This window comes from Coenobita brevimanus, chromosome 7 (assembly GCF_032717465.1).
Source record: "Coenobita brevimanus isolate Jiangsu-jjx chromosome 7, ASM3271746v2, whole genome shotgun sequence".
Lineage (NCBI taxonomy): Eukaryota > Metazoa > Arthropoda > Malacostraca > Decapoda > Coenobitidae > Coenobita > Coenobita brevimanus.
In genome coordinates this window covers 10056749-10082935 of record NC_136960.1, presented here as the reverse complement: position 1 = coordinate 10082935, position 26187 = coordinate 10056749, and the positions used below count along the sequence as shown (strand labels likewise).

The following is a 26187-nucleotide window of genomic DNA, read 5'->3' as shown; positions in this document are numbered from 1 at the left end:
ATTGTAATTTTCTGTATTTAGGGTTGAGTTTGTTGAAAAAGAGTCAACAAGAAGTTTGGCTTTTCCACGTGGGTCACTTACTAGATTTCCATTGGGGGACCGTAAAGGCGGAACGGAAGAGGAGATAGTGAAGTTAGTTTTGAATGAATTAAGGGTTGACCAGAATATTTTGTTATCATTTGGGTTGTTTAGTAGTTTGTTAGCCTGTCTATGCAGAAAGTTTGATTTAGAAAGATTGATGATAGTTTTAGCATGATTTCTGATATTTCTACAATAGTTAAAGGCTTCTTTGGTTTTGATCTTTGTATAAGTGTTATAGCTATTGTTTTTATGTTCTTTTACTTTAGCACAATTGTGGTCAAGCTAATTGGGAGAATTACTTCTTTTTCTGTAACTATGATGGGGAATGAATGTTTCCATGCCGACTTTAATGAAATCCTTTATGTGTCCCAATGTGGAATTTCCATCTTGGGAGAAAAAGGTCCAAGGAACATCCATGAAAAAATTATGGAGTCCCTCCCAGTCTGCCCTGCCGTAGTGCCATTTGGTCATCACGACCTGTTCGGAGCAGGAGGGTGTTGTAGGTATTAAACTAGTGGCTTGAATCAGACAATGATCCGAGGATCCGAGGGGGGACTTCACTTCGACACTATAATTATCTGAATTGGTTGTTAGAAACAAGTCCAATAGGTGGGGATTTTGATCGGGGTTGTCTGGTACACGGGTGGGTTGATTGACTAACTGGGTGAGAGTAAATGAGTCTGCAGATAGCTCACATTCAAGACCAGAGTCATCAGTTCTGGCTGGATATGATTAATATTGATGATGTAACCCTTTCTTAAACCTCCTCCCCTTCAGTCACAAACTAGCCTACTACCCAGCCATCTCATCATATTCCATCAGTCTAGCAACCACTCCTAACACTGCTACTACTACTACTATCATCCTACCGACCAAATATTTCACAGACACTGTCTTCCTAATTATCGATCACAGCTAGGATTTCTCATTACTACCATCAGCCACCCCCACCATTTTCACCCAGGCCTAACCACCACAATCGCCACAGCTGCATACCGGCACAAACACTAGCCTCCACCATCCTGCCTCCACGGCCTTTAACATTAACCTCACTCTCTGCACCCCGCATCCCTACAAACACCCCGCCTCCCTGCATGTTATGAGGCAAACCGGAACGTTATTATGCTGCTTATGACCTTCCTTGCCAGTCTGTCTTCCTGCCTGACTGGGTGCCTTATATGTATCGTGCCCTTGCTGGGAATGTCACGTTGTCGTCAAAGCAAGCTGGTGCATGGCAATGACAATCATTCTTTACTGTGAGATTTACCTCTTCTCATTTACTGCCGAATTTAGCTGGGGGAATCAATGGCTGGCGTAGCAGATGAGATTTTTTTTTGGGGGGGTGGGGAGGAGCCAGTTAAAAAGTACTGCACGAACTTTTTTGTACTTTACGATTTTTTTACCTCTCCACCACACATAACACTGTGTAACATTCATCTCGCCACCAGGTATCAGCACACTCCATACTGGTGGGTATGGTATAGACTAGAGCCATTACCCACCCTGGCCTCGGGATGGGCAGGGTGGAGGGAGACTGGGGTGAGGTAGCGAGGGAGAGAGGAGTAAGGTGGTAGTAGAGGAGAAGTTCTGCATAGACTGAGAAGGAATGTAGGGGGTTGGGAGGTACGAGGAGTCAAGGAGGTGCGAGGTCGGTAGGTAGGTAGGTACAGTATGTAGGTAGGTAAGTAGGTAGAGAGAGAGAGACAGAGGGGGGGGGCGAATGATGAGAAGGAAAATCAGGGAGTGAGGGGAAAAGGTGGAAGCCGGAAGTGCGGGAAGCTGGCAGGATAAAGGAAAGAAGCAGGTGGGCAGGTCGAGGATAGGTAGAGGAGCGGCAAGGTGAGTCACGGTAGGAGGATAGAAAGGGGGATAATAAGTTTGCTGCTGTGGACACAATTATTTTATTCAGCCTAAAGCCAGTGGTTTAAAAGTTCAGAGTTAAAAAACAGTAGTGATTAACCCCTTTCCCTGCCATGAATGCAATTTAGTATTTTATACAAACCAAGGCCAGACGGTTATGTTTAGTATAAAAATAACAAGTCTCAGCAGTTAAAGCGTTTAAGCACAGTGATATTGAGGCACAGGTGATAATATAATGATGAACCTCACCTGCTTCTCCAGCACACCCGGAATGACTTATAATGCTCTCCTGCCATCTGCCCGAAACCCCACAACCATCACCACAACACGTATGGCAAGTGTTGTGACGTGACCGTGTGATGGAGTTGCCTGACGCCTCCATTTGCCACCCACGAGTATAGCGGTCAGTCCGGGTAGTTTTATGTGCATGTGTGTGTGTCTGGGGAGGGTGGCAAAGTGCGGTCTGTGTTGGTATGCGTGTGACTTGCTTATTTATCTTATTGAATCGTATGTGTGTTAGTTTGCCTGAGGTCCGTGCGTGTCAGAGGTTTACATGAATGTGTGTGTGTGCGTGTGTGTGTGTGTATGTGTGCTGGTATTGAACTGTGGTATGTGAATGCTGTTGGCTTTGGATAACAATGTTGTTTATCATCGGGTTGCCATGAGTCCAGTCAAAATATTTCGGTCTTTGAGATGGCTTGTGGTATCCGGGTAGGTTACATGGAGGTACATGAGGAAAGGAAAAGATGGCTGGTGAGAGATGGTAATATTAAGAATCATGTTGTAACTTTTTCTTCGTTATTGTGTGTTTGTATTTTTTTATATATAAATTTCTTCATTGTTATTGTTTACATTTTGTCTCTGTGTTACAGGTGTGTGAGAGGTGTGCAGGTAGCAAGGTACCAGTGAATTATGCAGTGATGAAGTAAAAGTTTGTCTTCCATAATTGTTCGTGCATTTTTTTTTTTCTTCTGTATGGAATTGTATGTAGAACTAAGTGCTAGTAATATAGTTAAATGCCTACGTTCGTTCACCCTGTCTTGATGTGGAAAATAGAGTTTAGATGATGATGATGATGGCGATGATGATATGTGAGTGAGAGTATGCAGCGATTGGACCCTAGTGTAGTATAACACCCGCCAGTGGCAGTGGGAGTTTCGGTGACTGTGTATGTATGTCGCTGATTGTGCAATTTTCAGTGCTTGGCGCGATATCTGTATCAGTGCCAGTGCCATCCGTACCTGTCTACGTGTCACAGTGGATTCACACACACACACACACACACACACACACACACACACACACACACACACACACACACACACACACACACACACACACGCGCGCGCGGTACACACTGCCCTCTCTTTCTCTCTCTCTATAAGTGGTGCCGGAAGTGGGAGGAGGGAGCGATGTCTGGAGCAAAATCGGAGGAGATAATAATAGGTGGAGGGAATGATGAAAAAGGATTAATTAAATGAAAACGGGAAGGGTTATAGTAAGGAAGAAGAAAGAAAAGCAAGGGGGAAAAGTGGATGAAGGTCGAGAGAGAGAGAGAGAGAGAGAGATTAAATAACAAATTAGGGTAAGGAAACTCTGAGAACCGTAAGATAGGGAGAAGGTTGGATAACGGGACTGGCATAAAAGGATAGCAGTGGGCAAAGAATTGGCAAAGAAAATGTTGAGAATAGGAAACAGAGAGTGGGGCAAGGAAAAAAAAAAAAAAGCGAAGGAAGAGGTATGATGTGTTACATGATGACTTACGAAAGGGGTGTGGAAGAAAGCGATAGGAAGTAAGAGGAGGAAGGGGGGAAATAAAACCCAGCAAAATGCATTTAGAATTAAAAAAAAAAAAACATGGAAGGGAGTTGTAGGAAAATGAGAGAGAAAAAGAATGAGAAAAGTGTTAGCAGTTGGTGGACAATGCATTGAGGACGGAAGCAGAGAGTAAGAAATACGTGAGGGAGGGAAGTTGGGTGGGTTGGGGGTTTGTTGTTAGAGTTGAAGGGGTGGGTGAGTGGTTTAGCTATGTTGGTGGTTGGGTAAGGTGGCTAGGTGGGCTAGGTAATGTGGGAGGGATTAGTGGATGCACAGGGTGGGTGTTTGTGTGAGTGGGTGGGTGGATTTTATGGGGTGATGTGTGACTTCCCAGAGGACCTGGCAGGAGACGGGTTTATATTGTTTTTGTTAAACGTTGACTTACCATGGGTTTACTCAAGCTGCTTAAAAAGGCGACGAATGCTGGCAAGATCTGGAAGTCTGAAGTTGAGTAACGAAAACTTTAACCTTTTTCTAGAGGTCTCTTATTATAGGTTTGGCTGGCTTGGCAAATTCGTGGTTCTCAAAATGGGATGGATTTTGGTCAGATTAAGAAAAGAACTGTCCTTTAATAGTGCTAAGGTTAAGGCTACAAGCGTGTCCGATTGCGAAAAGTGTCACTGTCTCTCTTAATCTCCTCTGCTAATTTTCCTTCATTTTTACTTGCTAATCCTTGTTTACACTGTCCCTCTCTCTCATTGCTTCATTTTAGACAGAGGCGTACCCAGGAAATTTCTGACAATAAGTGTGTGTGTGTGTGTGTGTGTGTGTGTGTGTGTGTGTGTGTGTGTGTGTGTGTGTGTGTGTGTGTGTGTCTTATGGTCTAGTTTGTTCTGAAATATAACGCAGGTGGAACTACGGTCCAGTGTATGGTTTGGGTCCGTTTAAAGGAAGAAGTGTGGGTCTGTATTTTTTTTTTTTTTTTTTAATGCGAGAAAGAAGGAACCACAGGCCATGAGCCCGCAATTATTTTTCCTTCCAAGAGAAAAACAAAATACAAGAGAGAGCCAAATTCAAGATCCGATCATATTGAGATGCCAGGACACACTGCGTTTGAAAGAATGGAGATGATAGGAAGCAGAAAATACAGACAGAGGGAGACAGTTCCAGAGCTGACCTGTTGCTTAAATGAAGGACTGGGAGTAACGGTTAACTCTTGCATTTGAGAGTTGGACAGAAAAGGGATGAGAGTTTGCTGCTAAACAGGAGCTATGCGCCCATTGTAGAAGTGGAGGAATGCATGCAGACAGTTCAGAGGAGCAGTGACCATTGAAGTAATGATAGAAAAGAGATAAAGATGCAGCAGTGCGACGAATAGACAAAGGTTGAAGGGAGTCAGTAAGAGGAGGAGAGTTAATGAGACGAAAAGCCTTTGATTCCACCCTATTGAGAAGAGCTGTATGTGGGGAGCCTTCCCACACATGAGAGTTGTACTCCACACAGGGGAAAATAAAACCCCTGTATAGAGCCAATTATTGTGCAAGAGTAAAGAAGGAACGGAGTCTGCTTAGCACACCAAGTCTCTTGGAGGCAGATTTTACAAGAGATGTAATATGATCTTTCTAAGACAAATCCCGAGTAAATGAAGCCCCAAGCATGTTCAAGGATGATGCAAGATTAAGCTGAATATTATTAAACAATAGTGGGTATAACTGTGGAAGATTTCGTCAGGTTGATAGGTGTCAAAACTGAGTCTTTGATGCATGAAAAACAACAAGATTACTTTTACCCCTGTCAGAGATAGGAGCCAAGTCAGACATTAGGTGTGCCATAGCCTCATCCCTTGTTTGTTGAAGTAAATGCTGAGATGGACTTTGTGGGAACCGAATGGAAAGGTGAAGAGTGGAGTCATCAGCGTATGAGTGGATAGGGTTAGATGTACACTTTAGAAGGTCATTGATGAATAAAAGGAAGAGAGTTGGTGATAGGACAGAGTCCTGAGGAACACCACTGTTGATAGATCTAGGAAAAGAACGATGGCCGTCTACAACAGCGGCTATAGAACGACCAGAAAGGAAGTTAGAGATGAAGGCACAGATAGAAGGATAGAAACCGTAGGAGGGCAGTTTGGAAATTAAAGATTCATGCAAGACTCGATCGAAAGCCTTTGAGATGTCAAGTGCAATGGCAAAGCTTTCGCCAAAGTCCCGAAAGGAGGATGACCAGGAGTCCAAAAGGTAGGTGAGAAGATCGCCAGTGGAGCATCCCTGAAGGAACCCATACTTAGGATCAGAAAGAAGATTGTGATAGGAAGGATGCTTTAAAATTTTTCTATTAAGAATTGACTTGAAAACTTTTGAGATACAGGATGTTAAAGCATTTGGAAGATAGATAGAGCGTTGGGAGTGATCACCCTTCTTTGGGACTGGCTGAATGAGAGCAAACTTCCAACAAGAAGGAAAGTTACAAGTTGAAAGACAAAGGCGAAAGAGTTTGCCTAGGCAGGGTGTAAGCACAGAAGTACAGTTCTTGAGGACAGAAGGAGAGACTCCATCAGGCCCATATGCCTTATTAGTAATGAGGCCTGTGATGGCAGAAAATACATCAGCTGAAGAAATTTTAATGTCAGCCATGAGGAACTCAGAGTGGGGAAGTGATGGAGGAACAGCACCGGAATCGTCTAAGGTGGAATTGGAGGAGAAAGTCTGAGCAAAGAGATCTGCTTTATCAGTAGAAGAAATAGCTACAGAGCCATCAGAGTAGAAAAGAGGAGGGAAAGATGATGAGGTAAAGTTGTTAGAAAGGTTTTTGGTAAGGTACCAGAAGGAGCAACAAGAATTCGAGTACGATAATTGAGAGCATTTAGTACGGTTGAAATTATTTTTAGCAGAGCGAACAGACTTAGCACCATTCCGGGCAGAAACGTATAAAAGATGTGATTCAGGGGTGGGTTGGCTCCGGTACCTTTTATAGGCCCTCTCCTTGTTGCAGGCAGCATTAGAACAAGTGTGATTAAACCAAGGGTTTCTTGCCTTGGTCAGTGGATATGAGAAAGGAATGTATGCTTCCATGCCGGAGAGAATAACCTCCATAATGCGCAAGGCACACACAGATGGCTCCCGGCCATGGAAGCAATAATCATTTCAGGGAAAATCAAAGAAGCCTAAGGGCCTCCCAATCTGCAGCTGCAAAGTGCCACAGCCGACATTTCTTTGGAGGGTCCACAGACCGTACCGGAGTGATAGGACAGGTTAAGGTGATAAGGTTGTGATCGAAGGAGCCCAACAGAGAGAAAAGATTAACAGTGTAAGCAGAAGGATTAGTTTTAAGGAAGTTTTCAAGTATGTTGGAGCTCTCTCCAAGGCGGTCAGGGATACGGGTAGGGTGCTGTACAAGCTGCTCTAGGTCATTAAGGATAGAAAAGGTATAAACTTGTTCACCAGATGGATCAGTGAAAGGAGAGAAGAGCCAAATGTGGTGGTGAACATTGAAATCTCCTAGAATGGAGATTTCAGAGAAAGGAGAAATGGATAGAATGTGTTCCATCGCAGAAGTGAGATAGTCAAAGAATTTTTGATGGTCAGTAGAAGCAGGGGATAAGTAAACAGCGAAGATATATTTAGTCAGAGAATGACAGGAAAACCGAAGCCAGAGTGTAAAGAATTAAGAAGAATCGAGTTCAGGCAATGGTTTATGGTCTGGGCTGATTTTAGTGTAGTTTATTTATTTTCCAATGACTTGTGTTTGTTCTGGGTGGCTTCTTTATAGTGGTATAATGTATGTAGATCTGTAATGTTTTGGAGGTAAATGACTGATGTGCTATCTTGACTGTGATGTGGGATGTAATTTAATACTCTCAGTTTTTCTGTTCTTTTATCTGTGCCAAGGTGTGTCGTTCAGGTGTGTGGTTTGGTTTGATCACTAGTTTGTTGTCTACTGAGTTGTTTGGTCTGTGATGTGTTGATATTTGTGACATGGTCTGTCATGGAGTCTGATGGGGGATGATGAATTGTATATTCAGAAGTGTGGCTTATTATGTGCTGTTTGGTGTTCTGTCTGGTGTGCTCTGGTATGTGATTTAGTTTTGGTTTGATAGACTTAAATTATTTGTGTCAGTTAGCTGATAGGATGTGGTTCAGGTCTTGTACTGTATATACAATGTGCGGCCGCAAAATGTGCTGCACCGTCCTTGTCTTCTCTCTAATTTGTGTAGTTTAAGAGCACTGGATGTAATGGTCCCCGGAGTGGTGAGGAGGAGATTTAATGTTGGCGACGCCGAGGGTGTAGGTATTGTATCGAATCCGTTTCATTGTATTCTTTATATATATATATATATATATATATATATATATATATATATATATATATATATATATATATATATATATATATATGCTTGTATGAATACGTATATGGACATTACGTATGTACGTTTGTTAAACTGTAGCTAATGACCGATGCGACGGAGTCAAAACTAGCAGTTAAATAATTAAGGATCTGGAAATGAGTTATTCGAATATGGAGTAGGTCGGTCAAAGATGGAGATAACTGGTCATGGTCAAAGTTCAGAGCTTGTTGTTTTATCACGAGGTCCTGATCCAAAATTCAATCTTATTTGCCACTTACATTGTATCTGGGAGTGGTAAGACGTTAGTTGACTTTGGTGTAGGGCAGTCAAAGGACAAGGTCACAGGTGAATGTCTGATTACCTGTCCGACGTCGCTGTTCTCATTGTTGCAGTAGGTAAGCATCAGCCAGTGGGCGCAAAGACGTAAGCGACTCAGTAACTCTTGCGTTTTATTTGTTTATCTCTGTTCATATGTGTTTTGTAGGTGATATGGTCGATGAATGCATGCAGTTGTTGTTGGTGAGGTGGCAACCCTTTATCTCAGTTGATGTATGGTAGAGGAGTGATGGGACGTGGGAGGAAAAGGGGTCGGGGGAGGTAACTCTCGAAATCTGCCATTGCTCATCCTCACACCTTCAACCACACTCTCACCCACACCTTCTTCTTTCTCACTCTTTTACTCTTCCATTTCCTCACCCTCTCCCTCTCCCACTCCCTCTCCCTTTCCCTTTCCCTCTCCCTCTCCCTCACCCAGACTCCTGCCCGGCGCCATAGGAATGATAGATTATCAGTGCACTGACGCACGAGCATCAGAACCACACAGATAGATAGTCAGGATAGGCAGAGAGAAGGATATAGAGGAAGGGGAGGTGGAAAGGAAAGATGGATTGATGGAGGAAGGGAGGAGAGGAAAGATGTTAGATAAGAATGGCGGAGATAGGGAAGGAATGGTGGAGGGTGGGATAAGGGAGGAGTGCATAGTAAGTCAGAGGAAGAAAAGGAAGGAACGAAGAAGGATCAAAGGAGGGATAAAGGCAGAGACGAAAGAGTGAGGAGAGGAGAAGGTAGGAAAGTGAATGCGATGGTAGGAGGGATAAAGTAGAGTACTATGGAGAAAGTGAATTATGAGAAGGAAGGAAAATGGAAAGAAGTAGGGAGAGAAGAGGGGAAGGAAGGAAGGAAATGAAGGAGAGAGTGAGAGTATCATTAAAACCCTTCCCACCATAACCCTCAACACCATGATGGATGCCGCGGTGGAAGGCTGAGGCAACACTTATTATCGCCTCATGACTGCCGTTCTCTCATTGCTCACAGGTTTGATATCAAGTCTTTCTTTGGTCGATATCCCATGTAACTGACAGAGTGATGGATGGATGATAGGCTGCTGAAGGCTGGAGTAGAGTTATCTCGTAGTTACCGTTAGTCCTTATGACCTGTGTAGCAGAGGCTGGTTGTTGTTTTTGTTGTTGTTCTTTCATCCGGACGTAGTAGTAGCAGTAGTAGTAGTAGTAGTGGTAGTGGTGGTAGTAGTAGTGGTAGTAGTAGTAGTAGTAGTAGTAGTAGTAGTAGTAGTCTATCTATCTATATACCTAGGCTGCTTCCCCCAAGGAAAGGGAGGTAGCCGAGACAGGACGACACACTCCCCATTTACTCATCCATTCAAACACATTCATTCGCATCTTAGCCCCAAAGGGGAGAACGGACAGATCCTCACCGCACCACACCGCACAAGGGTCAACTGCGCAATGCAATCAGTGACATCCGCAGCAGGGCCCAACAGCAGAGCTGGTTTACCCCTGCCACATCATAACAGACTCATCCCCTTACCCGCACCTGACCTGAAATAGCTGATCAGACCAAATGCGGGAGAATATCCCCTCAGGGCTGCGTCATCAATTATTCATTCACAATTTCTCTCCATTTATTTCTGTCACGCACAGCCACTCTTCCTTGCTCAACAGACATCCCTCTCGCATCCAGCGCTCTCTTCACACTGTCCATCCATCCTATTCGTGGTCTTCCTCTCAGCCTTACACCTCTCACATCAGATCTAGTTATCTTTTTCACCAATCGCTCATTATCCATTCTCTCCATATGCCCAAACCATCGCAACACCCTCTGTTCAACTCTATCAGCCATCTCCCGAACAACTCTAGTTCTCCTTCGCACTTCATCATTCCGCACTCGATCCATACGCGTCACTCCACACATACTCCTCAGACACCTCATCTCCATTACATTCAAACTTTTCCTCTCTGCTACACCCATATTCCATGTTTCAGCCCCATATAATGCAGTCGGTACCACAACTTCCTCATACAGCCTTCTCTTTACATCCATTCTAAGCGAACGACATCTAAACACGTTTTTCATTCTCCCAGCACCTTTCCTACTTCATTTATTCTAAACTTCACTTCTGCATCTATTCTTCCATCCACAGCAACATGTGACCCTAGATATTTAAAACACTCTACCTCCTCAAGCAACTCGCCATTCAAAACTATATTCATCCCCCTACCATCTACCAACCTCGTACACTTCATCACTTTACTCTTATTCTCATTTACTTTCAATTTCCTCCTTTCACACTACTACTACTACTAGTAGTAGTAGTAATAGTAGTAGTAGTAGTGGTAGGTTCATCTGTAATGTGAACCTAATAGACTACAGGTTGAAGTTGCATTTCCCCTGCAGTCCACAATTCTCCTATTTAAGGATAGATAGGGAGATGAGGGATTTTTTTATAACTGGGCACTGAATCCCTCCCGGTTATATGGGTGCCACCACGGGAAGGCGTCCCTCTCCAGCACCCATCCGGACTTAAACCGAATGGACTGCAAGGATCCTGTGACTTCAATTGATCGCCACCACAGAAGTGTAGATTGTGCTAAAGAATTTTCCGTGTGGTGAGAAGGAGGTGCATGAGGTGAGCTTGTGTGCCGTGGCGCGAATAGCGGCATTGAAGTACGGGTAGAAATGAACCGAGTATGAAGTATATTTTTTGTTTTATTTTTTGTTGTGTTTTTCTACTGAAAGCAACGCGGGCTTGCCGAATACTTGTTGCTGCGTTTCATGTTATTTTTGTTGTTGTAGCGTACTGTCTTACTATTCTTCCATGAACAACTTAACAGGACGGGTGAGTGGTGCATCTTATAGTAAATGTGTGTAGGCCTATGTTGGCACCCCATCACTGTCCTTATGGTATACTCTTGTGTCTGATATCTTTTTTCTTGTGTGTGTGTGTGTGTGTGTGTGTGTGTGTGTGTGTGTAAGGTAACCACGAAAGTCTCTAGCACTGCAGTAACCAAAACAATACTCTGCACCATGATCAGAGGCCACACGATAATAAACTGGTATATTATCTACACTGGCGCCAAGCAACATAGGTTTGGGAGTCACGCTGTCGCCGATTGTCTTGCATTCCACTCCTACATTATTCTTGGCAATAAAATAAAATAAAGGACTTTATGAATATTCAACAAAAACAACAACAAAACAACATCTACTACTACTACTACTACTACTACTACCACAACTACCACTACTACTACTACTACTACTACTACCACCACCACTACTGCTACTACTACTACTAATGATAATGATATTATTAATATTAATAATAATAATAATAATAATAATAATAATAATAACAGTAAAATTTTTTTTTATAACTACTGTTTAATAATGTTCCAGTTATAAGGCGTGTGTGCTTCTTCAGTTTGTGATCTTCTGTGTATGTTTCATATCCTCTTACCCCTCCCTATGTATTTAATCTGCAGAAGCCATTGGTCCAGTTATTACGTGAGACACAGTATACCGCCGTTGGGTCCAGTATATGCCATACTTTCTCGTGTGTGTATTAACAGACGTTACTCATGGACGTTCAGTACTTCAATAATCATCAAGAGGAAAGTGTTCTGGTGAAGGTGAACGTTTGTGTTAGTTCCTTTTTGATTGGAGAACATATAGTGTGTGTGTGTGTGTGTGTGTGTGTGTGTGTGTGTGTGTGTGTGTGTGTGTGATAATTTGTATTGTGGTGGGAGAAAGCGCCAGTAGCATGAGTACTGTATCAAACTGCACTTTCATAGAAGGAGTGGACAGGAAGCCATCAAGGACTCCGTGAAACTTGAGATGCCTGGATACATTGCCTTTATCTCGTCTTAAATCTGTATAAGGACTAATATTATCGCTTAACTCCCACATCAGAGCCGGGGATGATGGGGTGGGGGTTGGGGTGGGAGGAGGTCTGGTACTACTTAGAGCTGCAGATATGAACATAGGCAGCAAGGAAGGTGTGTTGTGATGGCAGAGGCAGCAAGGAAGAGAGAGAGAGAGAATGTGTGTGTGTGTGTGTGTGTGTGTGTGTGTGTGTGTGTGTGTGTGTACATACAACATTAGGAGGACGACAGAGGATAATGTCGGCGAGAGACGGGGTGTGGGTGTGTTCGGTTTAACAGCTAATAAGAGAATCAGTTAGCAGGTTCAGGTATTTTATATAGCACACTCTGCAAAGACTGCTTCTTCTGTCATAACGTCCACAAAATCACAACATATACTAGTTTTGTGGCCGAAATTGATTTCTTGATGGCCTAACCGGTACTTGTCATTAAGTCAGGTCCGTCAGTCCTTATAAAGTCAGGGGCCGCCACCACCACCACCACCACAGCCACAACACACATCTTGTTCACTGCTATAAATACGAGACGAATAAAATATCAACATCAGGTTTGCAGGAATGTGGAGCAGGGTCAAGGAATGTGTGAGGGTTATTGTTGTTGTTTGTAAGACATTTGTCTTTTACCTTTAAGAGTTAAAGTTTCAGTTTGTCCTTCATTTTATTAGTAGTCACGATGCTTGACGTTCTTTCCCTCTCTTTTATTAGATATGGAGGCCGTGTGTGTGTGTGTGTGTGTGTGTGTGTGTGTGTGTGTGTGTGTGTGTGTGTGCTTGCTAGGATGCAGGTCCATTAAACAAAGACAACAGCTGACAGTCTAAATGCCGCGTAATACATCCAGCTTATGTAGCATTGCGTGTTGTCATGACGCCTCTCGCCAGACTTGTTGCCATGTTCTAGCCTGCGATTTGTGAGCGCGTGAAGAGCGAGCGAGCTCCATGTTATCACAATTTCCCTCTGATGTATAAAGACTTGGATACTGACGAGATGATTTAAAGCCAGAAATGCGGTTTTTTCTCTTAGTGATTTCACCATCAAATCATAGCAAAAAAGTTAATGTAAAATTATAGGCGAAATCTCCAATATTTATTTGCTAGTGTTGATGCCGAAAAACAGTGTTATGAAGGAAAATAATTTTTAATTTGATATCGTAATTAAGGCGTTCACCGATTAGAGCCGAACACTCCCTTGGAAAACTCGAGATTCCAAGGGGTTCCTACGCCTTTATGGATGAGTTTTTAGTTGATAACAAAATTTATTAAATGAATGTATCACATGCTGAAAGAATTTCAGATCGACTTCAAATAGGAGTAAAGTTATTAGCTTCAACTTACCGTGACGGTCGGGCCGCGTCGGGCTGGGCCGCTCATATCCCAACTTAACTGAAACTAAACATTGCCTGCTCGCTTCGGTTGTTCGCTCGTAATTATTAGACTTACACTACATGCAATAGTTATTAGTACACGAGAAATAGCTTTCTTCAGTATACTCGTACATCATCCCCAGTTCATAAGTGAGTGAAGGCTTTGTGGTGCTATATTGTCATGGTGATCAGGGGCCTGTTAGGCGGTATGTACGTAAAGCAGCATGGGAAGTAATAACTCTGTTACGTTAATGATATAAAAAAGGCAAATTATTTAAGAGTTTACTTTCAGTACTGAGTTCCTTTATATCCTTAATGAGGTGGGGCTTACATAAGTGATCTTGCCTGCATGCTTGTATAAACAGTACGTATATAAATTCATGATTTTTTTTTTATGCGAGAAAGAAGGAACCAAGGCTGAGCCCGCATGAATGTTCCTTCGAAGAAAAAAAACAAAAAAACAAAAAAGAGCCAAATTCAAGATCCCTTCATTTCGAGATGCCTGGACACACTGCGTTCGAAAGACTGGAGATCATAGGCAGCAGGAAGTACAGACAGAGGGAGACAGTTCCAGAGTTGATAATATGAGTGCAGTATGCATGTATTGAATAATTATATGTTCTTCAGACGGACTGCATACAGAGGTACTTCCTGTTTGCGTAACAACACATTACCACCTTCACACAGGTCCCTTAAACAACCGTCGCCAACACGGTAGTGAATCAGTCTTTTGTCAGGGACGGCGCGAAAAACCGATGCAGATGTCATCCTTATGAAGCTTCTTCTTCACCTTACCTGCAAACATGGCAGTGTTTAATTGTTTGAGTGGCCGTGGAAGCCTCATGATTTGTTTTCCTAACGGCATCATTCATGGTGAACGAATATGGGACAGTGTGTAAGAAGAGGACTCTGAAAGTTAATGTAAACAAGAGTAAAGTTATGGTGTTTGAGAGGAATGAAGTCACAGAATGCACAGTGAGGCTGGATGGTGAGGATATGGAGAATGTGAGTGCATTCAAGTACTTGGGTAGTGTGACGAGTAAGGATGGAAGTTTTGGGGATGAAGTGCTTGAAAGTGTACAGCAGGGAAGGAAGGTTGTTGGTTCACTGAAAGCGGTGATGAGAAGTAGGGAGGTGAGTATGGAAGTTATGAAGTCACTGGATGATAGTATTGTGATCCCTACCCTGATGTATGGAAGCGAGGCGTGGACCTTGCTAGAGGGGAACAAGTCAAGAGTGAGAGAAATGGAAATGAGTTACCTGAGAGGAGCATGTGGAGTGACATGGAGGGACAGGTTGGCGAATGAAGAAGTGAAAGAACGTTGTGGGGTGGATGTGGATGTCTGTCTATCTGTCTGTCTATTGCCAGATGCCTTAATCCCGTAAGGGGTGGCCACAAACAAATCGCCTCAATGTCACCCTGTCCCTCGTCATTTCACTGCCCTGCTCCCAGCTCACACCCCCATCTCTCATATACCTCTCCACTCCATCCCTCCATCTCATCCTCGGCCTCCCCCTCCCTCTCCCCCCCTCCACCTATACACTTTCCTCCCATACACTTTCCTCGTCAGTCTCTCTCTCTCTCTCTCTCTCTCTCTCTCTCTCTCTCTGCCAAACCACCTCAGTGTGTTTCTCTTACCGCTTCCCATCACATCCACATCCACACCACAACTCTCCTTCACTCCTCATTTGTCAGTCTGTCTCTCCATGTGACTCCACATGCTCCTCTCAAATAATTCATTTCCACTGCTGTCACTCTTGACTTCTGTCCCTCTAACATGGTCCAAGCTTCACTCCCATACGTTAGAATTGGTATCACAATTCTGTCACGTAGTAACTTTTTCACTTCCATGCTCACTTCCCTGTTTCATATCACTGCTTTCAAGGAACCAGCAACCTTTCTTCCTTGTTGTACCATTTCAAGCACTTCACTCTCTAAACTGCCATGGATATAATTGAGAAAATTAGGAGAAATACACTGAGATGGTTTAGACATGTGGAGAGAATGGAGAAGGAATGTCTGAGTAAGAGGGTGTACGTAAGTGAAGTGGAGGGAGGGAGGGGGAGGGGGAGACCGAAGATGAGGTGGAGGCATGGAGTTGAGAGGTATATGAGGGAGAGAGGAGTGAGCTGGGGGGGAAAGCAGTCAAATGGTGGGTGACAGAGCTATTTGGAGGCGTTTTATCTGCGGCCACCCTTTACGGGATAAGGGCGTCGGACTATAGATAGATAGATAGGTAGATTGATCTCTTCACCAAAGCGAAGCTTCAGCCACAGGTATTGCATTGTTGGCAGAGGTCGGCGGTGAAGGGAGTTGGTGGTGGGAAGTAGCGTGTTCGGTAATGGCTTAAAACGGGATAACTCACAGCAAGCAGCTAATGGTAAATTCAGCGGGTCATGCTTCCAGCAGAAACGAAAATAATTAACATATTATTGAAAAGTTTACGTTTACGTGTGCCCTTGACATTTTCAGCAGTTAGATGGAAACTTGAGCAGATTTTCTCAGAGACAAAATAAAAAGCCAAGACATATAATGTGATGTCTTTTTTTCTCTCTATCTTTTTCCTTTCTTTTAAGAGTATAGCCTATGGCTAGTTCTTTCTCTTCAGAAGTATTATTTCCAGCAAAATAAAATGAATTTCCTCGACGCCTCGCCAATACTTCCATTTTCTTCCTTTCATTACGTCATAGATCCCATCTCTCAGTCTCCTCTCCTTTCTTAACTCTTCCCCTGACCAGCTTTCTCCGTTTTTATACCTCCTTCTATCATCCTGTCCTTTCTTCATCCCCTTATCGTATTCGCCGCGTTTACTGTTGCCATTTTCATTTTTATTTTGCTTTTATTTCAGTTCTTTTTAAAATATTCGTCTCCTCTCTCTTCCCCCCAGTCCTACCAATATCATGCTTCCCCTTTGTACGAACACCCTAGCCCTCTTCCCTGTCCTTCTGCTTTTTCTTGCCTCTCACTGACTATCTTCCTCCCCATACATCTCTCCACCCATCCAACTCAGTCACTACTCCACACCCATCCCTCCAAACTAACCATCTACCCACCATATATCTATCACCCTCTTTCACCCTCTTCTACCCACACTACCTTCCCTTTCCCCTTCCCCCAGCCCTTCTACCAAACACTTCCCTCTTCATCCTTGTGCGGTTAAAACGCCTGCTTCTGTCATAAGATGCTGGTGTCCACATATACGGTCCAAACGCTGGCATGTGTCATAAGGTGCTGTTGTCCACATATCTTAGCTCACTGGCGGCCACGTCCCCTCCCTCACCTCACACCACACATTAACCACCACACCATATTTGACAGCCATTTAAATCTTTCGCTTAGAGAGATTTTTATTTTATTTTTTACGTTATTCTTGCTGTTGAAAAGCAGTTGTATTTATCTAAAAACTTCTCTTACTGACGGGGGTTAAGGCCATACTGGCATCTAACTCCTTCAGGTCGAAAAGCTTCCTAAGATGAAAAAACAGTCGTCGGAAATAATACGTCCTTGAGCTGAAACTCTCTCTCTCTCTCTCTCTCTCTCTCTCTCTCTCTCTCTCTCTCTCTCTCTCTCTCTCTCTCTCTCTCGTTACTCATATTCTGTTCTGATATCGACCTCACGCTTATGTCTAGGGTAAAGGGTTAGGGTTTCGAGGTCGTGGGTGGAGTGGATGGGTGTGGGTAGTTAAAAGAATGAGAGAAAGAGCTAAGAGGAATGCGGATGGCTACAGATGATGTTAGGGTGGAGTTGTGGTGAAGTGGGGAACTCGTAGGTGGAGGTGGGTTGCTGTGGATGTTTGTTGAGGTTGTGGATTGAGGTGGATGGTTGCTGAGGTTGTGGATTGAAGTGGGTGGGTATTGAGATTGTGAATTGAGATGGGTAGTTGTTGTGGTTGTGGATTGAGGTGGTTGGTTGTTGTGGTTATGGCTTGAGGTGGTTGGTTGTTGACGTTGTAGTTTGAGGTGGGTGGTTGTTGTGATTGTGGATTGAGGTGGGTGGTAGTAGTGGAAGTCGTGGCTGTCTGTTATTGAGATATGTTGCTGGTACGATATGGGTGCCTGAGATTCCTGAGCGATTTGCGTACAGTTTTAATGACTGAATTACTGCAAGTGGTTGTAATACAGGAAAACTTCGAAGCATCATGGGTGGTTTGGGTGGATTCTTAGGGACTCTTTCAGTGGTTATAAGTGTTGTAGGTAGAGGTAAGTGTTTTATGCAGGTAGAGGTAGGTGTTTTATGGATGATTTCAGATTTCAGAGAATGTGGAGACGAGGCTAGGTGATAATGTGTGGGTGGTGGGTGAAGGAGGAAGAGAAGGGTGAGTGGAATGGACTGGGTTGGTAGTGGTATAGTAAAGGTTAGCTAAGGGCAAATGTGGGCTGAGGATTGGCGAGGTGGGGAGCAGGGGAGGCGGGAGAGGAGGGGGGGGGAGAGTGTGGAAGAGAAGAGGAATGGGAAGCAGTATGAGAGGGAAGAAGGGTAGGAACCGAAGGTAAGAAATATAACTATCATGTGAAATGCAATAGAAAGCTGAGAAGACGAGCAGAGGCTGAAAAGGAGGAGGAGGAGGAGGAAGGGGAGGAGGAAAAGAGATAACAAATGATATACAAAGCAGGAGTAAACAGAAAAAAATAAAAACGAAGAGAAGATATAGGAGAGGAGATTGGAATACGACAAGTAACGCATACACATAAGGTAAAAGGAAAAGGAAGTTGAGAAGCAGTGCACTTAATGATTTACGGCCGCTTTCGGGTGGGGATATTGTGTTAATGAATATTTGTGTGTTACCATTTCGGTCCAGTCACCTTGTTTACACGCAGCATGGTTAATATATTTCCTCGTTTGGTTCTCAACACTTGGGATTCATTTATTCAATAGCCATTTATCTTAACACTTGGCAGGCTATTTTCTCCCCTTAACATTATACTCCTTTTGTCGCTTCAGTATTTTTACCTATTATCAGAACCACTTAAGGATAAGTGGTTTTTTAGTAAGTTCAATGAGTTTAAGTGAGGGAAGTGAAGTATTAGAGAGACGGCAAAGGAAAAGTCTTAGTGTTTATTGTCAATATATACAGTGTGTTTAAGTACGAGAGCTAAAACACTGAAAGGGATGTTAAGAAAAACCATGAATGTGTTTTGTTTGAAGGTATTTTTTTTTTTTTTTACTGTATAAAGCCTTAAATGTGGTTGAGACGGCTGGCATAAGAGCAGTAAAATTGTGAATAGTATAGTTTGATTTAGTTTGTGTACCTAAATTTCTTCTCTCCCACTCTATCTGACTCTATTTTGTATCTTCTGTCTGTGAGTTGATGTCTTCCTACTTAGCTATCTGTTTTTCTGTCGGACATGTCTTAACTTACTTCAATTGCGCCTCCCCTTTACATTTTCTCTTGAAATATTCGGGCAGCTGCAAACGCCCATGAACTCATACTCTATACCCCGCAATGCAGAACCTCTGCTTATCAAAATTCGTTTATCCCAAGAACTACAACTCCTTGGAATTCACTTCGTGGGAGTTGCTTCCCACAAGCATTTAATCCAATTTTATTTAAATCCACTTGTTACAATTATTTTGTGAATGGAGAATGCCTCTAGGTACGTAGACTTTTTTTTTTTTATTTCCTTTGTTTTTCCTTCCTCCATTCATTGTCTTAAAAAAAAAAAAAAAAAAAAAACATTCTTTATGAAATTTTATCGTAACCCTGGGTCTATTCTGTGTTACATTCGTCCATTCATCACTAGTAACTTATAGTCCTTATATAAACACATTAGTGTTCTTCTATCACTGGCAGTTGACGCGACGTTACAGTGATATTATGTTGCCTCCTACCCACCCCACCTGTAATTTCCACTTCTTTTGCAAGATCAGTGTGCCTTTATCATTGGTAGCTGGTGAGAGGTTTAAACGGTGAGGTAATTTTTGACTCACCTGGCACATCCTGTCATCCATCTTATTACTCACGCCATACCCATATTACTCATACATACCTGCCGACTGATTTATGTGTATCCCACTCAAGTCATGCTTCCGCCCCCTCCCTCTCTCTTTCTCTCTCTCTCTCTCACACACACACACACACACACACACACACACACACACACACACACACCATTTCCCGTACCCCTTCCCCTCACACACACTCTCACCATATTCCGCCCCGCCCTCCCCACACACACAAACACTTTTTTCCCTCACACACTAAAGCATAAGTACCGTACTCATATTTGCATACCCGTACCCTCTGTGCACACACTGATGTCTGTATATTTGTATGTGAACCATAAGTTTTTTTGTTTTTTTTAATGTGTCCGACTCTGGGCATAGGCTTCACAGCCTGCTATGAAGGCCCAGCAGTCCTCCTACGTACCATACACCTCTACATGTCACCACTTCGGCGCTGACACCCACCGTCCGTATTGAATACATGCTAGGGCTGTCTCATACAGGACTGGTGTATTGGTATTAGCGGGGGTATTTTACGACATGTCGGCTGGTCTTCTGGTAGATCAGTAAAGCCTGATTTAACGAAATTCAAATCCTTAAACTGTTCCCTGCCCCAGCCGGGATTTGAACCTGGGTCCGTTAGGACTGCAGGCCACCTCTCTACCGATTGAGCCACCGCCTCCCCCAAAAGTCTCCGGAAACACCTGGCAGGCCTCTCATTATGTATAATAAGTAACCTCACCATTTACCCATTCTCCTTGGCTCTTTACAGTCAAGACAACCTTCAACAGTACATTATCTTGTTAATTTTCGCCAGTGATAATTTCCATCAGTTTTCAACCTCAGTTTTTATACCAATAGCTTGTAACGTAAATCCTTAAATCATCAGTATGGGAATATAGCGGAGTAATTACAAAGTATAGCCCATAACGAGGATATCTCTTGGAGAGGAAATGCCAGTTCTGTCAAGATAAAAAAAAAAAAAGTTGTTTTACTGAGATTATCCAGCGTGTGTAAGAAAAGGACATAAACGATATAAGTCTTAAGTAATCAACTTGCCAACACGCTTTATTAGAACTCTATTAGTATCTTTCGCCTCCCATCTCTCTCTCTCTCTCTCTCTGATTCTCTTGCCAGATCACCGTTTTCTTTTCTCTCGTTGGCTCTTACCCCTCGCCTTAATTAATTAATTAATTTTTGCGCGTTCCATCGGTGTTTCTTTTTCTTTTCCCTCCCCGTTCTCTGTATAAACCTCCATTTCCTTTTTCATCATAATTTATTTCCCTTTTTCGTCGTTTGTCTTTAGCATATTTGTTTCATACATCATTTACAAACCATCAGACAGGGTACTGTAATTTTCGTCTCCATCCCTGCTCAAGCATCCTCTTCTTCAACTTCTCATCTCCCCTTTCGTCTTAATCCATGCCTCTTCCTTAGCCCCGTAATTATTCAAGATCCACCTCCTCCCAACATGTAGTCTTAGGGACGATTCCACGGTAGTTTTCGTTTGTTTGCTTCCTCCCCAACCACACTTATAACTACATTTTTTCCAAAAAGTTCAGTATCCACTTTCACTACCCCTGTCAAATGGGTTAGATAATTAAGATTGCTACATAGTTTAGTCACCAAAATCATCATATAATTCAGTCATAAGTCATTTACACAGTTCAGTTTCTTTCGTTTGGGTGCTTGCAAACCACTACAAGCAACTGTGGAATCGGCCCTTAACCTTTGACACTAACTCCCAGTCAGCATCTTTCAGGGAACCAGACGGACGCACCCCTTACTGTAACCTACCCTCTCCCTCCCTTCCCCAACCTGCACACACACACAACCCAGAGACACCCATCCGCTTCTCTCTCATCCTTACCTATTAAGCCTTACCTCAACACAGCCAGTCATCTCCAGCTTCATCTAACTTTTATCCATACACATTCATTCCACTTTTTTCTACACATGCTCCCACCATCCTAGTTCCACCTTCCACCCATCCGTGGATATATGGTTGAGTAAAATTTATTCGGTATGTACACAGTCATAAAACTTAAGAATCCAGAGCCGTACCTTATGAGCTTTATCACCATCATCATCAATATGTATAGTCCACTGCTAGCAAATTATCTCTCCGTGTCGATAACTGTAACCAAGTTTTGTTCTTTTATCTTGCTTCATCCCAGTCCAGTAAGTTTGACTTTTTTTGTAATTTCCTGTACTTCTCTGGCTTTTTCTTCCTCTCAGTCTGTGGCCTCCGTAATGGTACCGTATCGTGACTCCTCTCTGACATAGCCACTCCCCCCTTTCCTTTGTTGTAGATGAGAAACACACCACACCTTATATTACACCTGTACTCGACACCCCACACCACAACACACCACAAACCACCACCTATTACACTCTTTCATTTCATCGCACCACACCACTCTTTATACCCTCACATGACACCACAGCAAAAACTATGCCCTCATCACACCACACCAAACAATGTATCCTCACACCACATCACTCCTCACGCTAAAACTCACCTCACACCATACCAACTTATGTAATTCACCCGAACCTCACAAGACACCTCACATACACAGCATACTACACCCACACGCCAAACTACAACACACACTAAACCTCAATGTACTAAAGTATTCCACACACTACACACACACACATCAAATCGCATCACACAGCACACCATGTCACATCACACACTAAACACACACGTCACACCGTACTATACCATCCCTCCCATTCACCCTCCCCTCCACTCTTACCTTCCTCTGCCGTTCTCCTTCACCCTCATTATCCTACCCACAAACCACAGTACACATCATTCAGCCACAGTTTCTCCTTTATAATTTTCCACTATTATTTTTTCCAGTTCTCTCTCCTGTCACCCATCTTCCTCGGTTTCTCTTTCCATCTCTCTCTCCTTCCTGTTACCACCTTTTCCCGACTCTTCCATCTTCCCTGGTAACCGTCCTCTTCCTCTCCTCTCTTCATTCTCCCCTTCCCCTCGCCTGCCTCCGTCTCCTCATCGCACCCCACCAAACTGCTTGGTTGGTGAGGTGGCGGGTTATTGTTTGGTTCCGGCGAATTTACTCATTATCACTCTTCATACATGTGTGCTCCGGGTTCATAGCCAGTCTCTTGGATTAACGTAGTTTTTTCAAAGTTCCGTTATGGATCTCTTGTTTAACAGTTTCCTTCGTTAACAATTTGACATGATGGGTATATCGCGTCAGAGCCATTATGTTCTCGTCCCTGGTGTTATGGCAGTGTATGAATTTAAGATCAAAATCAAGATATTTAGATATTGGTATAATTAGCGGAAAAGTTCGGTGTCGTGGTAGTAGCTGATGCAACCCAAGGCTCATCTGAACATTAACCCATTGAACTACATCCTGAGGTTGTTCGTCTTCCGCGGTCCGCTATCCTCCTTTGGGGGATAGGTGCGGAAAGACAAGGGGATGTTATTATAACTTCGGTCAGCTCCACGGCCCAGTTTTATCGGTGCCACCACGTGAAGGCGTTCCTCCCTGGCATCCCCGTTGATGTAACAATAAAAGGTTTAGTCAAGATCATTTTTAACCCACTAACGGTTAGAAGTTCGCATAGTTGTATGGTCAATTGATTTGGTATTACCAAAAAATAAAAATGTAAACTGTATTCGTAGTTGTCAGTAGGCTATTTTTCCAATTTTGAGAGAGAGAGAGAGAGAGAGAGAGAGAAATTATTACATGTGAGGTAGGGAGACAAAGAAGGAGTTGATATGCAAAAGAAGGATGACTAGAAAGAGGCAAGGTCAGAGGTGAGGAGGTGACACTGATGAATAATGAGGTGTGGAGAGAGTCAGAGTGCGGGAGTGCCAGATATGAGGGGTCGGTGAGAGACAGGAGGGAAGTGACACTGATAAATAATAAGGTATGGGGAAGATTCAGGTGTTTTAACTCCAGACATGAGGAGACCAGATTGAGGGAGTGGATGAGGGAGAGGATGATGTGTAACTGTCAGGGGAGGTATGTAGGGAGCTGCTGGTAATGTGTGTGGGAGTCCCGAATGAGGATATTTTGAGAGAGGTCCATAGGAGGTGTCAACTCAGGAACAAAGAAAGGATGAAAAACAAGACTTAGAGATAAGATACAAGCGAGGAGTTGTGGGTGGAGGCGTAGAAGGTAGAGTAAGAATGGGTGGAGTGGCGAGGATGGAGGTGGAAGGATATATTCTAGTTTGCCTGAGTGGTAGTGGTGGTGGTGGTGGTGTTGGCGGGGTAACGTGAACTTTGGTATTGCTTACTGAGAAAATAGAAATAGACGTTATGTAAGTTATAGTTCTCTTGAGATGCTTGCACTTGGTGTTTTTTTTTTTTCGTGATTGGAAAGATAGCACAACAGTTTTTGCTTCCCATCTCTTTTATATGTTTCGGTGTTGTTGGGGAAATAAATCACAGTCCCATACCATTATTATCACGTTACGTAAAAGTTTCGATTCTCGGAAGTACTATTTAGAGTAATTATTGATTCTGTGCTTACAATGGAGGCGAATTCTGTTTGAATGGACAAAGAATGCATATGGTACCGTAATGCTATAGCAGTATGTTTTTTTGTTTTTTCTGAGGAAATCTTTTGCTGAAAATAAAGAATTGTTTCAAAAAAAAAAAAATTGTAGCATCTGAGCTGTCACTGAGGTATTGAAATTACGTTGAATTCTTGTAAAACTTGTGTAGAGTGAATAAATGTGAGAGGCGAAGATTAAAGTGTGTGTGTGTGTGTGTGTGTGTGTGTGTGTGTGTGTGTGAGAGAGAGAGAGAGAGAGAGAGAGAGAGAGTCACCCATAGGACCGGCCGAATATAATGTGTATCACTCCCCCACTGGAACCATAATTTCATGAAGGATGGTGTCTAGGCTGTTTGTGGTGCGTGTTGAGGAGTGTTTACATGCATAAGTACATAAATTTATACACAAATACGCACTGCAAGAGTACCATACTCGTTCTACTGTAACTTGGCCTTGATTTTCATCCTTTTGCAGCTTATTTCACACCGCTCAGGGACAGAAGAAAACATTGTGGCTCTACATCCTTTCCACAGAACTTCTTCGTGACTGACATCAAATTCTAGTGTTCATCTATTGTTATAGCGCAGCATTCAAGGTGCAGAGAGGGCAGTGTTAGGCCAAGGTAGAGTAAAAATGGTATAGTCGACTGCGTACCTGAGTCATGTTAGACTGGCCGTAGATATGAACGGAAGAAGGAGGGTGTCGCACTTGAATATTCCTTGAGCAAGAAGGGTTTCGTTTGAGTACTTAACCAGTAATTTTCTTTTTTTTTATTTCCTCTGAATACTGCAGGGGTGGGTACGGCTATCATGGGTTTGCTTTGCGTTTGAGTAATGGCAGACATACAGAAAATACGTTTAGATAAAGATAAAGTTTTACAGGTTAATAATGATAATAAGTAAAGTAGGTGACTAGCCAGAAAACTGAGCTATAGCTAACCACACACACACACACACACACACACACACACACACACACACACACACACACACACACACACACACACACACACACACACACACACACAACAAGCACGCACGCACGCACGCGAGAGAGAGAGAGAGAGAGAGAGAGAGAGAGCACACCACAGAAAAATTTTGCACAGAGACTTGGAAGTAACATAATAGAAAGCAGAAAAATAAATTCTTACAGTGGACAGTGACACACGCTTGTGCTGGTACTGTATATTTCCTCTCCCGGGCCAACCCATCTACCTATCTTTATACAAGGCAACGCCCTAGAGGAGCCACCACAGGCACAACTCTAGTCCCTTCGTCTCCAAGAACAGTGGGAGAAAGAACATCACATATATTTACAAGGGATACTATATGTATTTACAAAACCATTTCTTTATATGTTATTCACTGTTTACTTAGGTCAAATACCTCTCACCCTGAAGACATTAGTTTATTTTATTTCTTTATTATTAATATTTTTGCTGCCTTTGGGGGACTTTATTAATTGTAAGAGAGCACCCTAGAAATGAAGGGATTGATGAAGGCTATGGCCCGTATTCTCGTCGGTTAAGGAAGCTCCCTCAGCACCTTTCCTTAAGCGATTTATTTTATTTATTACACCTTACTGCCCTCTTCTGTATATCATAAACTCTTCCAGTATCCAAAAATAAATCGCCAAGGATGAGAGGTTAGGGAGCTTCGTTAACCGACGAGAATACGAGCCAATATCTATCTACCCCAGCCCGAAAAGGGTCTCCCAGGCCAAATACAGTTGTCTGGTGATAGGAAGAAATACGAAAACGATGGCCTTGTGCTGAAGTTACGATGTCATTTTATTCTCTAGATGAAATTATGCTTTCAGGTAAAATGCCATACTCTCCTTTGTTATTCTAGGACCGGAGGATAATCTGGGGTTGATATAATGTGCGTGATGTGTGTGTGTGTGTGTGTGTGTGTGTGTGTGTGAGAGAGAGAGAGAGAGAGAGAGAGAGAGAGTACTACCGTGTTACTTTTGATTTCTGTACCCGTATTATTCATATCTGTAATACTCACTTACTTCGTTTTCAGGTACTTGCTGATGAGGCTTAGAGAACAGGAGAATGGAATGAGAGAGTAGAAGAAGAGGGAGAAGAGAAGGGAGGAAAAGAGAAGA

General features: G+C 43.1%; 1 protein-coding gene across 1 annotated transcript in view; it reads right to left on the bottom strand.

The window, feature by feature from the left end:
• The window catches only part of LOC145404913 (uncharacterized), a 77653-nt gene that overhangs the window by 49157 nt on the left and 2309 nt on the right, over positions 1–26187 (bottom strand). Inside the window, exon 3 of the mRNA XM_080276421.1 lies at positions 4145–4200. Within this exon, the coding sequence (XP_080132547.1) occupies positions 4145–4200 (56 nt within the window). The remainder of the gene's footprint in view (positions 1–4144; positions 4201–26187) is intronic.